Raw genomic sequence first — 18,850 nt, 5'->3', positions numbered from 1 at the left:
AGGAGATAAAAAATACCTTCTATAAAAGGGCTACGAGCAAGGAAGAGGAATAACTCGTCAGCTGAAACTGCCGGTAGTGGAAGTGGGGAAAAGGCCCACCAGGTCCGCCGGTATCGCCCGAAAACTGAAGGCACAGAACTAACGTGTACTAGGAACCGCAGCGCAACGTCTTCGAGGGTTCCCAGCCGAATCGTTACGCGAATGGCGGGTACGAGGCTGAAAGAAAACAAGAGCTATAACGCTTAGCAAAAGTTGGTTTTGGAGAGACGTGCACATAAATTCATCCATAAAACGCGCAAAGAACGCCTCTTGGATGGCTGGAGTGCAATGGTTGGAGGTTTTTTTTTTTGCATTCGAGGGAGCGCTTCGTTGTGAGCCAGCCAAGGTGGAAAAGAAACCATCCTTTGCTTCGAATGCATTCGCCAACGGAGCGTTATTTAAAGGAATACACTTTTTGATGACCATCGCTCCTCGTGGGGCAGAGTTTTCCGCAAAGATTCCATCATCGATCCATCCTTCACGCTTTTCCTTGCTGCCTTCGAACATTTAAGTGCGAAACTTGTTATAAGCGCGCTAGTGGACGGGTAGGGTGGAAAGGGTAGTCATCGGGATGGAAGAATAAACGAAGCATTTAACCCGTCTGGTGGAAGCCTACGGATTTCTGGATGTTTGCCCGTCCCAAGGCTTCAGAGGAATGCAACGCGAACTGGTGGATCCTCGAAGCAGCCTCAGAGTTGAAACTCTAGACTGCTTTTCCCCGAACGCTCTCCGCCTCACAGTCTTTGAACTTCCCTTTCCCTAGTAGTGGGCTGTAAACCCTAGTGGAACACCCATTTGTCCGGAACGAAGAAACTCGTTTCTGGTTTACGGTTATGTGCAACGAGGCAAGTCTTTTCCACCCGCGTTATAGTTGAAGCTGCAGTTGCTTCCGGGAAAGTACCACCACCGGGGAAATACCGGCTACACTACCAAACGGGGAGCAATAGTACTTTGGCCGATTGTTTCAAGTCATGCTCACAAGTCTGGCCGTTTAGAGAGCCCTGCGAAGTGATAAGGAAGACGAACGCCATCACACAGCGTAGGAGACCGGATACTCTACCTGGAATCGTGGGAGCGTCGGGAAAGGGCAAAGAGAAACCATGGAACCAGTGCATAAGTGCATAGCATGAAAATGGGAGCAAACGTTAGAGCTTCCATTCACACCCTCGCACGCTCCAAAGGGTTTCTTACGCCCCCGGCTTAAGACCACAGACGGATGGATCACTCGGTGCCGAAGGCCGTTCTTGATGTTGCACTCGAACTTCGCTCCCGATTGACTGCATGCGTTCTTAAAAGTTTTGATTAAATTCCGTTCGTGGCGGTAAGAGTGGGTTCGATATTGCATATGGCTTCCGATGCACCAACGGGGTTGTTGGAATTCCTCGTACGGTACGTCGTGACGATTGGTTAGCGCCTTGGTGTGTGGATAATGTTGTTGCAGATAATAATCGTAGCGGTAGGTTTCCGTGCAGGATGGCAAGTGTTTTATTAACAATCACATTCTGTTTTTACTAGACAGTGAAGACTCTCCGTTTTCTGTTTTGAGTGTGTAAAGACATCACAGTGAATGGAGGTTTAGTTGGTTATAAAAACTTTTTCGGTAATAATTAGTAAAAAATTTATATGTTTATTAGAATATTTTAGCATCACTAACATATTTCCCATGCTGTATGATGTCCTTATGTCCTTAAAATGATATCATAAATAAAACTCAAAAAGAAAAATTTTAGTTTCAACTGTGGTTTCCTTTAGGATAAAATCATGTATTATACATGTATTCATGATAATTTTCTATAGAGCACACAAATCTTGCAGTGTATGTTGAGTAAATTTTGATTTAAAATGAATAGAGGTTGACAAAAGTAAACGGAAATTATTTGTTTCTTTTTGTGATCGTTTGATAAATGTTTTAAGAATAGTTTTAGTTCATAAGTCTCTTCTCATAAGAGTCTTCTTTTTTCAATAAGATTTCTTATTATTTCTTGTGTTGTGGTCCTACATGAGTGATGAAAACGAACGAATTCAGGTTGTTAGTTCGTAATTTTGCGAAATTACACATCTGATAATAGATTCTTTCGTTATAGTTTGAAGGATATAAAAACCGTTAAGCCATTTTCATATTTATTATTGAATTTATTAGTTAAAATTAATTACTTAATAATAAAATTAAGGATATGTATGTACTTAAACGAACAAGCTCATTCGTTGTGCAAAATTTTGTTAGTCTTCAACAAACGTTTTGAATGAGGTAAAAACGCATGACTGAAACATGGACTTGAGATTCTATGAAAATATGGAAAAAGTTTCTTAAAAGCAGCTAATAATTTCTTTTGAAATTGGGTACTTGATGTTTAGCAGCTTAAATGCACTTGATGCATAATCTGTTCAAGTCAAATTGTTTCGTTTCAATCGTTTGACAGTTGAATTCAAACACCCGGCACACCGTCTGAGATAAATCAAAACGGCTCAGTAACGTTTAGCCTCTGCGTACTTCCAATACCCGATCGGTGTACAACAAATTGGTACCATCACGGTGAAGGCCTTTGGGTTATGAGTGTACCCTCGTCAACGGCCGGAACCCCGGTCGTCGGTAGCAGCGGCAAAAGATGGTGACAGAGCCAAATAGCTACAATAACAGTGCCAATAATCTAACAGGCGAGCTCGTACGTCTAAACTCTGCCAATGACCGATAGCATCATATCCAGATAATGCCAACACGGACGAACGGGATGGATTGCGAAGGCAGGCTGGGTTATGATTTGCCGTGTCGCAGGACTGAGGATGAAATCGGTAACTGAGGATGACAGTTACCGACCCGCGATAGGCATGACGCTCTTATGCTGCTTTTGGCCATGCTAAGCATATGAGGGAAAACAACGGATGTACCGCGAAATTAGGCCGTAGTTTCACTGGTACAAAACCAGCCGAGTTTCAGCCTAGTGCGGGGGCATCTCTCACCCATCCGGTTCCCGTTCCGGAATCGAATGAAAATATCAACTGTCCAATTTTCGGTGCACCTTGCACCGTCTGATTGAGTGGGTTATAGAATTTTAATGGTTTTATGAATTTTTCCTGAGCCGCGCCAGCGTTTGGTACGGTTCCAGAAACCTTCGCCAGGCGGGAGGTAGTCCGAAGCCATCGAACACCGTAGCGTTGGTGGCAATCAGCTATACGTAGGTGAGCCTCCTCCGTAGGGTGGTCCGGTTCGCTATCAGGAACTGCTAAACAAACCGTTGCTACGACCCCTTCTATCCCGCACAAATCGATTCTACTACGGCTGGTTGGACCATCGGTGGTCCATTGCCTCTGGTGTGTGTGATTTCCGCACAAAATTCCACAAACTCAACATATCCACCGCTAGGTGGCGCCGCACGAGGGAAGCCCGTGCCGTAAAACTTCGGATCGGTTATCCACATTCCGGGGCGGGTGAGTTGAAAAAGCGAATTGAATCGTTCATAATTGATCAGCCCCCAGCTACCCGAGGGACCTCGGCGTGGCTTGCCTTTGGTTCGCCGGCTGCCAATTTTGGGTCAGCAGCGCTAGTTCTCTGGCCCCCCAGGCAGGCGGTGCTAGTGTTGGTTCATTCGTCGAAATGTGGTCGAAATTCTACCCTACCTACGGCACGGTAAAATGAAAATCCACGTGGAATGAATCCGTGCTGATAAGGTTGTGACGGGCTGTCGTGAATTTTGGGATGCGTGTAGCAGTGAGCGATCGCGTTGAGTTCAGAATTTTGCCTAACCCGCTCCAGGACACCAACACTGTACTGAACTGTATTTGGTGGAGTTTTTTCGTTTAAGAGGAACGAAACATTTCTGGCCTAGGATGGCTTTTGGCGTGTAGCTTTTCGTTTTTGACGCCATCGGGATTGATTGAGTTAAGATTTTTGAGAGGTTTTCTATCGACTTCAAACAAATGATTTTCAGATGAAGTTTGGAAGTAGAGTGAAAGTTTTTGTGAATTTCAATTGCAATGGATATGAAATATCGCGAAATTGATAAATTTCCTTTATAGACGAATTGAATTTATTCTGCTGGTAACTCGAGCATCTACACTTGAGAAAATTTCCTGGTACTCTCTAATATCATAAGTTCTACACACATTTTTTTTTTTTTTTAATTTTAGAGATTTTGACCTATTCGGTCATTCATCTCTATGTTCTACACACATATCTCCATCAAATACGTATGCCCCCGTAGATGGCTTCGGTGACAGTCGTTGACACAGATATTTCCGGCACGGTCCAAAGTGTCAGACCTTGAGTGTATCGATTTTAATCAATTACGCCCCTTAGTCAAACATCAATCGAAAACGCAACGCAAACGGGAGAAGCTGTCGTTCGGCACCTGTACGATATTTGTTTTTCTCCGCCCTCCAGCAAGTAGGGAAACATCGGTTCTACCGGGCGAAAGAACGCACAAACGTTCAGTTATTATGAGAACCTTGACGAACCAGCTGCCTGATCCAATCAGCCCGTCAGCACACTGCGTTGTAGCGGTGCCTGGCGCCCTTAGTGGCGGCCCCAAATGGAACGAAAGCAAACGCAAACAACATGACCTACCTGCTAGGCGCGCCCGCGAGTAACGTGCCAAGATTGGATTCGTTTGACATTCGATCTTTGGTCGAGCCCAAATACCCTGGTTCCCGGAATTATTTCCGTATGTATTTCTCCCGGTTTGTTTTTCTACGATTTTGCTCCCAGTTAGTGGCCATGGTTCGTCTTTTCTGTTCCATTTATATTTGGTTTATCAACTTTTCCACTGGCTTTTTTTTAGCGAGGCGTGGAAAACAAATAGAAATGAATCGAATGTACTCTTCGCGATTGCCATTGTGGGATTGGTTTGGTTTTGCTTGCGATGTTCATTCGTGGTGTTGACTTTTACTTGTTGGTATTTAGTTAAAAATATTTACCAAATACTAGATTGAATTCAAGTCGGCTTGCAGAAGATTTATTTGTTTTTACCAAAAAGAAGAACATCTTCAATAAAAACATCGTATGTCGTTAGGTGTACTCTATGCTTACAATTTTTCAATTTGTTTTATAAAATTTATGAAAAGTCTCTTGTTTTCACACGGCAAGCAATAATAAAGAAATGCTCAAAGTATGGAATTCGGAAAAAAGGTCCAGAAAATAATAATCGTACCACCACACAGAGCTCCAAGCCACATGCTACGTTTATTCTGCAAATTCCCATCCGCGGGAAAACTGATCATTTACTTCGATCCACTCATGTTGGCAGTACGAGTCATGGAAATAAAATCCGGCATCAAATGCATTCCACATGCAGGAGCTCCCGCGGTTTCGGGGCGTATTCTAGCAGCATGTGTGATGGCCAAGCAGTCATTGCCCAGGAACCGGCAGGGAAATCTATTTACTTTTCCCCAACCTGGACAAAACCGAGTGCAATCGATGGGACATTTTCCTGCTAGTTCTCGCATGTAAGGAATTCTTTGGGCGAATGAATCGGAAGGTTTCCCGATCCGGGTTCCAAGTTGGAGAAGATGGGAAAGTAGGTTTCGTAAAATCCGACATGCAACAGATAAAAGGACGAGGGAAAATTGAAAAGTGCAAGAGTTGATGCAGAAAAGGAGCAGAGGACAACTGGAACTTTCGCCATCTCTTCGCATTCGTATGGTTTCGATCGGTGCTGGATCGCTTCGGGAGATTGATAAACTCATGGCCCGACCTTCGGATCCTGGAATGGAGGAATTGCACAGGCCTCATACCTAAGCCTTTTACCGGCTGGCGACACATTTTAAATCTCATGGAAAAAAACACATAACGACATGCACATTGGCAGGCGCACAGGAAGCTGTCTTGACTGGCACCGCACATCGTCATTGACTGCCGCCATCTTTCTGGCACTGAACGGCTGAACTTAGCTCGATTTTCACAGCTTTCCCGAAGTGCGCGAACGGTGGTGGCACATACGGACAAAGCGGCCACGGTAGGACCGTCTGACATTGGCTTAGGATCGGCAGGAGAAGCAGTGGACAGACACACACACACACACACACTCGCGGAGCACAGACTGGGAAGTACCGGGCGGAAATATTTCATTTAAAATCCAATAAGAAAATATTTATACGACCCAGTTTTGCCATTCCGTGGATGGTTGCATGGCTAGCGAGCGAGCGTTGGTATTATGGCAGTGTCCTGATGCTGCCCGTGGCGTCCTGTGTGTTTTTTGCTCCACCTCCGAAACGGATTTCCCCATCTTGTGTCATATTTGCTGCTGGAAATATTTGCAGCAAAAAAAAAACACACACACACACACATTCAAAAATGCCGTGCAGCGGGAAAGTCACCCGGCGCACAGTGGTATCGTTCGATCCAATTTAGTGATTTGACGACTTTCGGAAGGCATCCGTTTTGCGTCCGCTTTAGCCCATACGGGGCGCAGTTTTCTGAGCGCAAGTGAAATTTCGTGTTTAATATTTTGTTCGGGGGCATTCCGCACGGGAAACATTCGATCCTTGAATCGATGTCTCGAATGTGGGCGCTAGTGATCCATGTGGATGCGGGAATCACAGATTCCATACGCTTGCAAGCGTTAGATATTTCTTTTATTCAATTGCCTTTTTGGTGCGAAATTTCTGATTGCCGACACCTTCTTTGTCCCGGCGTGTACGATTCATGACGGAAAAAGGCGGATACTTCTGGCAAGTATCAGCAAAATCAGCACAAACATGTTTTATCCTTTCTTGTACTTTAATGAGAAGAGCAAGCAATGGAAAAATGATGATAAAAATCTGCGCAAACAGTGATACTTTTTCGTTTTTTATAGGCGATTTTCTTCTATCGCTATTGATATTATTTACATTATTATTCTACTTAAATTTATTTCTACGTTGAAGTTTATTAATATTTTAACTTTAAAACTGATTATCCAACACCTCATTTCACGCTCTGATTCGAGAGGTTGCTCATAAACGAGAAGTAAACAATGGGCAAAAACGTTTAAAATGTAAAAATTTCGATACAAACAGTGTAGACACGTGACATTAAAATGTATGCTGCCTTACTTATGCCACTACAAACTAAACGTCATTTACTTCGCTTGTTTGAGTTGGTTTTTGTAAAATCATGCCGATCGACCCAAATCATTTTGACCGATGTAAGCGTTACCTTGAACTATTTCTTCGCGCATCTAGCTTTCACAACTGAGTTTTTGCGCAAAACTTTGCTTTAAACAGGTACGACGTGATAAAGGATCAAACTGGTTTCACTTATGAGAGCAAGGAAAACATAAACTATTATGACGTTTCCACTCAACCTGGTTCTAGCAGGCCGTAGACAAAACATGACGGCATAGGTTCATCCTCTTTTCATACCTCGAACCCGGTAGAATGTAAAGTAAATAGACAACTTTTCAAGGGCTCCCAGCTAGAGAACTTTAGCGAGCAAATACCGTTGCGCAGTGGTATTTTATTTCCCCAGCATTTTCCTCTACGGGCTGAACGACTCGCTCGAGCGTGAATGGTGTATGAAAGTGAAACTTATCTTGGCTAACCTTTTTCGAAATTAGTTTCTTCTACCTGTCGCTTCCTCCCACCCACCGGCCCGGCCCCAGCTATTAGACGCTAGGTACTGGTCCAACGACCGATCCGAGTCGGTTGGTATCTTCCACGGCCGAGACGGTACCAATTTGCCATTTGGGACTAAATTAACATACACGAACTTATGAATGGGTTCTCCCCCCCCGTTTCCAATGGTTGACCTTAGGCGAAAGACACTCATTTGGTGAGGACCAAGGGTGGAGGAGAAATTCTGGTCTGGGCGAAGGCCGGTGGGTAGGCAAGGCAGATTGCACTGGCTTAATGGCGTTGTCGCTCGGAGGATGTGCTCTCGGTTCGCGGCTTGAGATGGAGGGTAATGCTGAAAAACTTGGCCACAAAATCCATTAATTACCGTCGCAATCTTAACTTCACAGTGTTTGGACCGGATTTTCTAACAACTTTATTTCGTTTTTTTTCCCTTTTCTCTTCTCTCCCCCATTCCGTCACACCACTTCGTCACCCGGCGCCAGGATCGGACGGGGCTGAGCAATGGTTTGGACATGCGCTCGCTGGAGCACTGCCTCAGTGACATCATGCGGAACGTGGGTGAGGCCTCGCAGCCGGATCATCTGAAAGGTAAGTCCGCTCATCCGTGAGCCCCACAATTGAATCACCGCTCGTCGGCACCGAGCGTTCGCAAAGTTTCACCGGCCCGGGTAATAGTGCTGTCATAGGAAACTTTTATGCTTTTCACACTTTGATTCACAATTATTTCGTGAAGACCGTTTAAGAAGCGGCCGGCACCTGCGCCGGTTTTGCGGAGGCACACACATTTCCCAGTAATCTTCAATCGTTTCGCATTGCGAGGTATGTTTGCCATCCAGTTTGAGGGCCATTACCATAGGATACTTGACGCTAACCCTGCTCAAACTTAACCACCTTCCGGCGTGCTGACCCGAGCCTGTGGCAAACGTGGGCGGACGGGTAGGGTTTTCGGGTTCGCGTTGCCCGTACGGTTGTGGGTACTTTTTTTTATGAGCGAAAAATTTAATTAAGATTGGATAGGCCTTTATGACAGGGACTGTCGGGGAAAGAAAACGGAACCCTTGTGCCGTATCGATCGTGCGTCATACACTCCGCTCGGCCTCAGTCATCCGTGAGCTTTTTCATTTCTTTTTTCCCGCCCTTTCCCGTCGATGATATGTTGGGACGAGTTCTGAGAGACGGTTCTTTATTTTTCTTTCACTCGGAACCTTTCCTCACTCCATACATCAGCCATTTCCCTTCCCCAAGGGGGCTTGGGCCATCTTTGCTGCCTCCATCCCCAGCCAAGAGCTAGTGGAGACGGTCTGCTTACTGGCCGGGCATGCCGGGCTACGATGTCCTGCGAGGAAGATTTATGGTTCGCCCATCGGCAGATCGAGCAGATGGACGAAGAGAGAGAGAGAGAGAAAGAGCCTTGTAAGAGATTATTGAAATTTCTTAACGATCGGAACGTAGAACATTTTTAATCATCTGGTTTTTGGTGAGGTTTTAGCTATTTTCACTGCCGCCTTTATTTTGAGGGGAAGCAAAACTAACACGACAAGGGAAGGGAAACCAAAAAAAAACAGCGGTTGCAACGAAAGAACCAAGAAGCGCTGAGTTTGGGGATGTTAATCTGTGGAGCGGTTTGGAATGTTAATCATCTAATATTTTATGGCTTTGCTCTTTGGCCGCACGACCGATCTATTGGTTGGTAGTATGAATCAAGTGTGAGTTCCAGCGATCTGAAAACGTGTATGGTACACACTTGTGTGATGAAAAATGGTTCACCGATGGACAAGGTTGTGGAATTCAAATTAAGGAATTTTTGTTTTAATTTACTTCGAATTCCTCTGAGGTTTTTTTCAAAGTTGTGTGAGGCTTGACTGGATATTGAATTTGATATTTCTTGCCGGAAATCAATTAATATTCGGAGCTTACAGCAATTATTTTTTCTTATTTAAACTTGTAACCGTTTGGCAGTAACTTACTACTATCGTTTATAGCTACACGGTAATATGTGTGGCCGCATCTCAATGTAATAAGGAGCAAGGAATAACGGATGGTGCTACAAACTTGCAGCATTCTTGGCTCCCGTTAAAACAATCCCAGCACGCATCCAACGTTTCCCGATTGGCTCTACCTTGCACGAACCGTCGCTAGTAGGGGCAAGTTCAGGGCCTAGCCTCAACGGAAGCCGGCTTGTGTTGCCACTGCCAAAACATACATCATGCCGGAGTGCGAACAGTTGGAGGCAACATTTCCCGCAACACGCGTACTTCGACACTTCCGCTTACAATCGTCCTAATTTGTGCTCGCGCTCGCCTCTTCGGTGTGCAAGGTCTGCAAATGCATGCCGCTCGCCAACTCTGCATTGCGGTGGCTCCGTTAACGACGTCTAGTGTGCCGGCGAAAATGACGAACGTGTGCACAGTGTGCAGCTGACATGGTATGGGACAGTGGAAATTTACACCAGACTGTCGTTGGAAGCGGCATTGAGAACGGTTTCTGATGTGTGCTACGATGGTAGTTTTGCTTCCACGTTCGCTCTTAGATGTAAACCCTTTTACTTAAGCGATTTATAGAGAAAGAATATAATTTAAATGATGTTTTAAGCTAGTAATTAGCACAAGATCTGATGGAAAATGATGTAGTCTCTTTGTGCGTTTAAAAGAAAACAGAAAACTGGTTTATTTTGTAAGGATTTTTGAACCAAAGAATACATATTTTGACCTATTTCACTTAAGCACTTGACATGGAGCATACATAAATCCCAGAAGAAAAAGCGGGAGAGAATGCATAAATAAGACGCCACGGGTGGCATTGTTTTTTCCGTTGAGATTTACTAATAAGCTCATTTTATAAAGTTGCATTTGAACTTGCTAGTTCAAACAATCCTAAGTTCACTATTTTGTATTGTATTAAGTGTCGTGTTGTGTTAAGATTTGAATCCAATAAATGCAACAAAACGCAACACATGATTTAAAATCCTTCTAAATATTCATTCAAATCAAAATCAATTCAAAAATCATTCAAATCATATTCTAAAATAAAACGGTTCCTAATTATTGTAAATAAATGGAAAAGCACAAAAATTGTTCTGGATAAACTACTAGCCTCAAGTCGTAGAAAGAAGTACTGTGAAAAATCCGGGTTTCAGCATTCATATTTCTTTTTACAATCTATGAATCGGATATCCAAGAAATAATCAACTTTAAAACAAGGGAATGATTTAACATTTGAAAACATTTGAAAATTACTAAGCTTTTGTGGCTTATTTTATGATGTAGGTTTAAACGAAACAACTCCATTAGAAAATCGCAGCCTTACTTCAAAGGTTTTCTAGCTGCAAAGAGCAATGGGAAATGTGAAGCTTACATCGTTGCCTCTGAACACGTGCTAGAAGAATTTGAATAAAAAAATTGACACTTAAGTAGGCACACCGTACACGGTATGCTGCCAGTTTCCTGATCCACCGTGTCTGGAAATGGCAGAACAAAAATAAACGGTTTAAAATCAAAGAACATCCTATTAATATGCATGGGAAATTTTTTCACTCAGCATCAAAGTGACGGAGACTCCCGTGTGGCATTTCCGCCACCTAGGGTAGGGAGGAATGCTCCAATCCTACGACTACGAACATCGCCGTTTGGCCGTGCTTGGCCACCGTCTTCCGAACTCGATTCAGCTTCGATTTTCCACCAGCTCAGACGGTAGAGATTGAATTCCGTATCACACCGGCTGTCTTTGGGGATTTGGATGCCGTTTGGCTCGACGGTGTACGTCGTTCGCACTGTCCCGCCGGCGTCTATGTGGCCGTAGGCTGCGTTACGATTTTCTCTTTTGGGGAAAATTTGAATTATTCCACACGTCGTCATCGACGACGTCGTCGCTGGAGCTGTCATCGTGGGGACGCCATCAAGGCCACTTTTCGCACGGCGGCGTCCGATGGCGAGATGGAACGAGAAAAAACGAAAAATAAAAAAGTCCATCCTCGCGCATGATGCCACTGCGATGTGCGTGAGGAAAATCTATCACCCGAGCCGAGTGCGCTATCTGTTCGCCATTTCCACCGACGAACCGACACATTTGGCCGAGACGCTGATGGACACGGAAGACGCATCGTTCAGTAATAACCTTTTGCCGATGAATCTGTGATTGAGTGTGAGTTGATCGAATTTCGACACTAACATGGTCGGGCGTGACGCCGGACGTGCCTCGAAGTCGGCGCTGTTGACGAGACGAGATGGTGGACGAATGTGAAACGCTTTCCATATATTTCCGTACTATTGTCGTGTGAATTTCCGGGAGCATGAATGGCACGCGAGGGGGCATGATAAGGAGTGAAGGAAATTATGTTTTCTTTCCCGGGCAAAATCCGTACCCCACTTGGGTTGCATTTGTCTTGCATGTGTGTGTGTATGGGTGGGTTTTTTTTCGTTCAGTTCTTTACATCTTCCCTCCACTAGCGCCCGATTGGGATAAATGGTTACCGAGCACCAATGGTCGGGAGGTGCGATAAATTTTCCAAAACTAATCGAAACCTTCACTGTTGGGGCCCGGTTCGCCCGGAGTGCCATTGTGTGGCCCACGACGCCGAAGTTACAAATAACCCCCAATGAAATGATACCCATAACTAGTGCGCCGAAATGAACTTTGTCGGTTTTCGGTCGGAGTGTATTGTGGCCGGACACGCCATGTTTCCTGCCAGCCGCCCGAAGCTGTCCCGCAGCCGATCCGATCCGGGTGCCGGTTTTGGTGGTTTTTCCTCAGCACAACCAACCGCTGCGTGCTTCACGGGTTCGTTGGTGGAGATGCATTCAGCTCGTAGCCCTCCACCCGAAATATGCAGCCCGGAAGTCCGGCTGGAAGGTTTGCGGGGGTTGACTACGTGCACCAGGAGGAAGGGGGAAGGGAGACAATGCATTCAATGCAGCGCCGTTATTGCCGCTGCACCGCTGGAACCATTAATCATCTTTTCCGTGCGACGGAAAAGACCATCCAGCAATGCGAAGGAAGTGGAATTTCGTCGTTTTGCGAAAAACTTTTGGCAAACGGTGGTCTCGCGTGCTGGCGGTCGTGGTCGTGGTGGAAGAGCGGTTTGATTTTCCCATGGCGCAGCGGTTCGGCACATAAGGCGGTTGCACTTGCTATAGCCCGCTCGGGAAGAAAACGCGGAAAGCGCAATGGGATTGAGAAAAATGGCACGAAATAAGAACTGCGCCTTTCTCTAACCCTCAAAACGATCCCGAAGAGTGGCTTCCGGTTTGAGGTTTTTCGTGGAAAACTTTCTTTCGTAACTGGCAGTACGAAGAGGTGGCAAGTAAACTGGACCACACACACGCCCACGTACAAACATACACGGAGGGGCACGCGTGCCCTCACATGCCACGTTCGTATCGTTCGTGTGTAGGTAATTGTGAACACTTCGGAACGGAACAGCTTGGTAAACGTTTGGTTGTTGTGGCCTGGGTTGCATCACGGGTCCTTCAAGTCGTGTGACAATGGCCACGGCACGCACTTCGCAAAAACTTTCCCGTTGCGGGCTTGCACTCGGGAGGTTTTCCTGGTTTTCAGATATGCACTTTGCTTCGATACAAACGCCTTTGGTTGGTGGTGGTGGTGGTGGCGGTGTAGTGAAAGTTATCCCAAAGAGAGATATCCTTCGGGAGTTTGTAGAAACGAGGGAGAGAAAAGGGAATGAATGCTTTAATGGAAGTCGGAAGGATGCCTTTCGGTTGGAGTGGTTTGGGTTGTATTAAAATTTCCCTCTAGGAACGAAGTTATTTTTATCTGTCACAAAACTTCGATCGAATTCGTGCTGGAGTACGCTTTGAATAAGTTTCTTTTTATACTACCTAACCCTAACTTTTCAAACATTTTGAAATATGCAACAGAACGTTGATTCAATTTACATTGTCTCATAAGCAGGTGTCTGAAAATCTAAACAACTGTTTCTTCAACTATTTAAAATTTTCGCATTGATTTATCCTGCATATAGATTAAATGTCCTGTTCCATCCATCATGGAGACGCCTGGTGGCTGATAACGGTGTAAAAAACTGGAAATCCGGATCGATGGTTACGAAATGTAGGGATATTTTCATTATGATATAATAAAGTTGAGAACAATTCTTAAACAAGTACCACAGAAGCGTTGCCATCGAACGGCAAACAAGGGTAAACGTTGGAATGATAAATAACGATAATTTATCTTTTCAGAACTGAGAATTCAAAAATAGAGTATTCCTTCACAACACTGGAATGGTTTTTAAATAACTAAATGTGTTTCCCTTCTTTATTTACCATTAAAATTGCTGTATGAATTCTTATTAGTTTTGTTTTGTCTGCAGCAATCAACATAAGCAACATTTTTAAGCAAAGAGCTTTGTTAGCCTTCTTTGTTGTAGAACTTTTGTACATTGACTGCGGCTCTGGTTTAGCAGAGCCAGTGTGTGATTTGTACTTTCTTTAGTTTTTTCAAATGACTTCAACCCAAAGGTGCACACAGCAAGGTAAAAGGAAATTAAATATAAGCTGGCATACGTCATTATGAAACAATTCGGCTCTGACCCAGGCACTGAAACTTTTTCTAATCTTCATTCAACGAAATTATTCTTAGATTTTAGTAATGTTCAATGCATATACATCCAAGTGAGAGCTGAAGAAGAAAATTCGTTTTGTTACGTGAACTACCTGCTTTTTTAGTAATCGATACAAAGTCATATTGATTTACTACTCCTTATTAAACTAAACAGTTTTAATTCATATAATTCATGTTGTAGCCTTGGTTTTGTTGCAACACTTTTGGAAATGATTTTGAAAGCAATTACAATAAATGGAGAATGAAGAAATGTGCAAATTAAAACAAGCGAACATAATTATTCTTTGAAACAAATTTAAACAAAAACCAAGCAGAAAAGGTGGAACAAGAAAATGACGGTTAAAGTAGCATGAAATGTGCGTCCTGCTGCATGATTATGCAAATTTATTCGTTTGTTTGTTCTTGCCTACCTTTCCGAAGGAACTGTAACGCACCGCTGGGAACAGTTGGGCAGGCAGGCAGTCTGCTGTATTAAGGCTCAGCAGTAGGTATAAAACACGAACGAAAAACATCGTCGAGAAAATCCGTTTCTTCCGACACCAGGGAAAAAACTTCCGATTGCTAGCTTCCGATAGATTGCAATTAATTAGCAGCCAAGCATGGGCAGCGAAAAGGTCACCTGTCCGAATTACGAGACAGGATAGCGAGCAGCTTGAGACGATGCAAATGAGTTTGCCTCCTGTTTGGACGTATTACTGAGACGACGCGTCCTCGGTCGGCGCTCGTTTGGTTTTCCTGCTCCAAGGGGGGCAAACATCGTGTCACGCTTTTCCGTGGTGGCCAGATTCTGAATCTCTGTATTGCTTGCGGGCAACGTAGCTGAGATTGCGTGCAGCCGAGCAGGAAATTACAATAATTTCGATTTAAATGTTTCGTTGCGTGCCCACCCTGTAACTTGATGAATGCACATCTTGTAGCTTCAAAGAAAGAAGAGACGAAATAAATAAGATGCGTTAGTCTGTTAAAAAAATACAACAATTTTAATTGAATTATAATAACGAATGGTTTCCTTAAAAAACCACGGTTAGAAACTTATAGCTAATTTTTTTCGTACATTTTTCAATAAGAATTATTGAAACGTTACGTATACAAGTTTACAACTGTATACATTACTAACAAAAAACCTGATCCATCAAAACAGATGACAAAACGTACACACTTCTCAGCTGTGATAGCCGAAGTATCCGTTAGCAAGAAAAGTGCAAGAGGGCGGCCAAATTTGCTAAGCCAATCGTCAAGAAATCGATCGACCAACCGACGAGGAAACTTTTCCCTTCTCGTGTTGTTACAGTCGAACGAAGAGAAATGGCGCATGAGGAACAAATTTGAGGCAATTTTCCCGAGCTTTCGCGGCCGAATTCACTGCGCGCATTCCAAGAAGGATCGCCAAACTTTGTAAACTGTTTTTTGACACTGGCTGACTATTGATCGGATTGAGTTCGAACTTTTCGCATTAAGGGTGCGAAAGTGCTTTGGCTTAAGCGATTTCACGGCGGCGTAACAACAAGTTTTACCGATTCAAACTGGTGGAGATGACAGTCGTTCGCTCAGTTAGTTATTCATCGAAAGTGTGTGGATATGAAAGCAGGAGAATATTTGAAAATTAAAATGACAGTCGAATAAGTTTATTCGTATGATCGAAACTTTCTAAAGGTTTTGTTTGGCTTTTCAACCATTGCGGAACCTTCAGTCGTAAAATCCTACTATAGCAACATTGATTAATTATTTCTTTTTCTGCTTCCAGGTACGTGTATCCTATTTATGAGCATTACCCATGAACATACCCAGCACATACTGGATTTGTGAGTTTTTGTATGCTTTAATGTATATTTTCTCTGAAATTATATCGTTGTATACCGAACCTTTTCATTAGATCAACAATTTCTTCTCAACACTGATGATTTCAATGAAAACTATCGAAAACTTGAAACGAACTTCCCAGTTCTGCAGATGAGTCAGACAAAAGTGTGGACCTGGCATAAAACTAATTACCGTCCAATTAGTTGTTTTGCCTCCGTCGTCGATGTCGCCCGAGCATTCGGCACAATCATCTCTTCGTCTGCTACGGCAGTCGAAACGCATCTTTGCTTTCGCATTCGTGCCCGGTTCCCCGATGACAAATGAAAAGCAATCCACTTGATGTTGCATCTGGGTCGCACACCTCTCGTACCCACCTTTCCAGCGTTTGCAGCTGCTCTTCAGCACAAAAGTTGCCGGTATGACGCACCGGAACAAAAAGATGGTTCCCGAAGCGCTCGGCATCATCTTGAAGCATGGTTTGTGGAACTGAAGAAAGCCCATCCCTTGCATTCACACCTGGGAGCCGCCGTTTTTGTTAAGTTGTTTTTAGCAAGCCATGGTTTTCAATGGGGATACTATTTTGATCACACTTTTTCCTCCTCCCAATTTTTGAGGAGCGTTTGGGTAATTTTTTCTTTTCGTTCCGCTCGAACCGAGTGTTACCTGTAGCCGGAAGGGAGAGGGACTCTTTGAAACCGGGTGGGAAAGAGTGTTTAATTTTGTGGAGTGCTTTGTGACCTTGTTTTTCTCACTCTCCAAGATGAGGTGCGCCAATTCGTGAGGCTATGGATGGCGGGCGAAGCTTGATTGTATTTCCGGGTTTTTCTTCTTCAAATCGAGCATTATTAGTAGCAGAGAAAAGACGGTGACCATAGCCCATTCTTCCAAAAATACCTAACCAACATTTGTCCAGCGACACTTTGTTTTTGGTTCTTCCAGCTTCCAGCCATATTTAGCGATGGTCTACGGCGTTCCGGAAACAGATGCTCCATGCAAGATGTGATTGCTACTTTTCCTGTGATTAATAATGATTTCTTGCTACGGTCACTAACAAACGTCAGTGTGGTGCTTTTTTGTTGATAAAATTCGCAAAACTGTTTGCTCGGCAAGAGTATCCCGGCAGGAGGGGGTGAAAAAAAGCTTAATCAAAAGTTCCATCGCTTTTGTCCAGATGTTTACCATAAAGAAGTGCTAGTTGTAGTCGTCCCGGGTTCGGGGAAGTCCTTACTTCGTGCTGTGTGCAATTTATGATGCTAGCAATAAGCTACAGTCATCTTCCGTTTCCACTTCGTGCTGCAGAAAATACGGGAAAGAATTTACACATGCTCCGGTAATCCTCCAACATCAAAAGAAACCAATATCTTCGAAGACCCTATCAGAAGATTACGACGACAATCTGGTAAACAAAACAGATCGAACAAGCTTGGGCCAGATTACCGGGGGCTCGGGGACCGGAAATGAACTGTCTCCGGTTTTTGCACCGGGTGAAATTTCATTACAAATTCACGGATTAATCACCGTGACATGCTTGTTTCGGAGTTTTCCCTCCCGTCGGTAATCCGCTTAGGGCTGTGTAGGGCTGCGAAACGAACGGGTAGGACGAATCGAAACGCCGCGAAGCATTGTCACCTGCGATGGGAGCAGCATCAAACGTCTCGTTCACTAAAGGACTTTGGCCGATCCGAACAAAATGTGGCTGATGGCAGGGAAAGGGTTCCGGAAAAGCGAAAGGAAGTAGCAGCACAAAGCCGCTTGCTTGACGATAAGCCGCCGATAGTGACGGGAGAATAATTCTATGTGATTTATAATTGGACAACCATCGTTCGGAGGTTTTATCGGTAGGATAATCTTTCTTCGATCTTCAAATGGCACTTGCCAACAAAGAACAAGAGTATTTACGAGGCGTCGTGTGGGAAAAAGTGTTCCAAAGCGTTGTTGCGAGTAGTTGAACTTTGTTTTTAAATATCATACTCAACATTACCAGAAACTAATCCGATTATCAACCAACGCCATGTGTGAGAAAGTTGATTTGTTTGCGGATTGGACTTAAAAGTCGCAATAGTTGAAGGTACAAATACATGAAATGAAATTGAAAAATATTGTAGAAACTATACCTTCTTTTTAATCCTTAAATTACCAGTAACGAATTGGCAGTTTTTAAATGGAAAATACTACAAGTTGACCGTAACTAGTTTTTACGAATCAATACCCAGTTGCTGATTCTTCGTTGGTTCCACAGTTGATATGTTTGTTGATTCATTAATGGAGCTCATCATCAGATAAAACCGGGCACAATCGGCGACAAATGAACGTGATGAATGAAAATATTGAAAGTATCTCCCGGATTACTTTCATTATCGCATCCATCAAGCTTTTGAACAGGAAGCCGCACAGGAGTTGTAAAATCGTTGTATCACATTCGATACATTCATTCCCGGTGCAGCTTTCGGTGTGGCATCAAAGTGAATCGGAACGAAAATGAAATTCACCGTAGTGCACGCGACTCGAAATTACTCAACCCGATAGCGGTGATAATCGAGACTACAATTCATTAGGTTGCCCGTTGGTTCGTTGCTTCGGGCGCTGCTTTGATGCGTGCCCGGGAAAACCTTGGGCAACGGTGGATGCTGGCGTGCCCTCGGAGTCGCAATCGAACCCGGGAATCGGTTTCAGTAAATCACAATTATCCCGTTCATCCACCCCAATTTACATTCGACGAATCGGTTCGATTGGGGTTTGCGTCGCTATCGGGATTTACTGCTCCGCTCCTTTGTGCTGACGGTGGAGTTTTTTCTTGCTCGTTGCACTCCACTATCATCCGCTCTATTTATCTTGGATTCTAGCAAGCTCGCTTCGGTATGGTGTTTGCAATGTTCCAGTGGTT

The 18,850-nt window shown here is 44.1% G+C and overlaps 1 protein-coding gene across 1 annotated transcript in view; it reads left to right on the top strand.

The window, feature by feature from the left end:
* LOC131287469 (cytoplasmic polyadenylation element-binding protein 4-like) overlaps positions 1 to 18,850 on the top strand; it is a 218,446-nt gene that overhangs the window by 33,868 nt on the left and 165,728 nt on the right. The window contains exon 2 of the mRNA XM_058316518.1: positions 8,070 to 8,175. Coding sequence (XP_058172501.1) covers positions 8,070 to 8,175 — 106 coding nt within the window. The remainder of the gene's footprint in view (positions 1 to 8,069; positions 8,176 to 18,850) is intronic.

Source organism: Anopheles ziemanni, chromosome 3 (genome assembly GCF_943734765.1).
Source record: "Anopheles ziemanni chromosome 3, idAnoZiCoDA_A2_x.2, whole genome shotgun sequence".
Lineage (NCBI taxonomy): Eukaryota > Metazoa > Arthropoda > Insecta > Diptera > Culicidae > Anopheles > Anopheles ziemanni.
The sequence above is the reverse complement of the archived record's forward strand: the minus strand, read 5'-3'. Positions and strand labels throughout refer to the sequence as shown.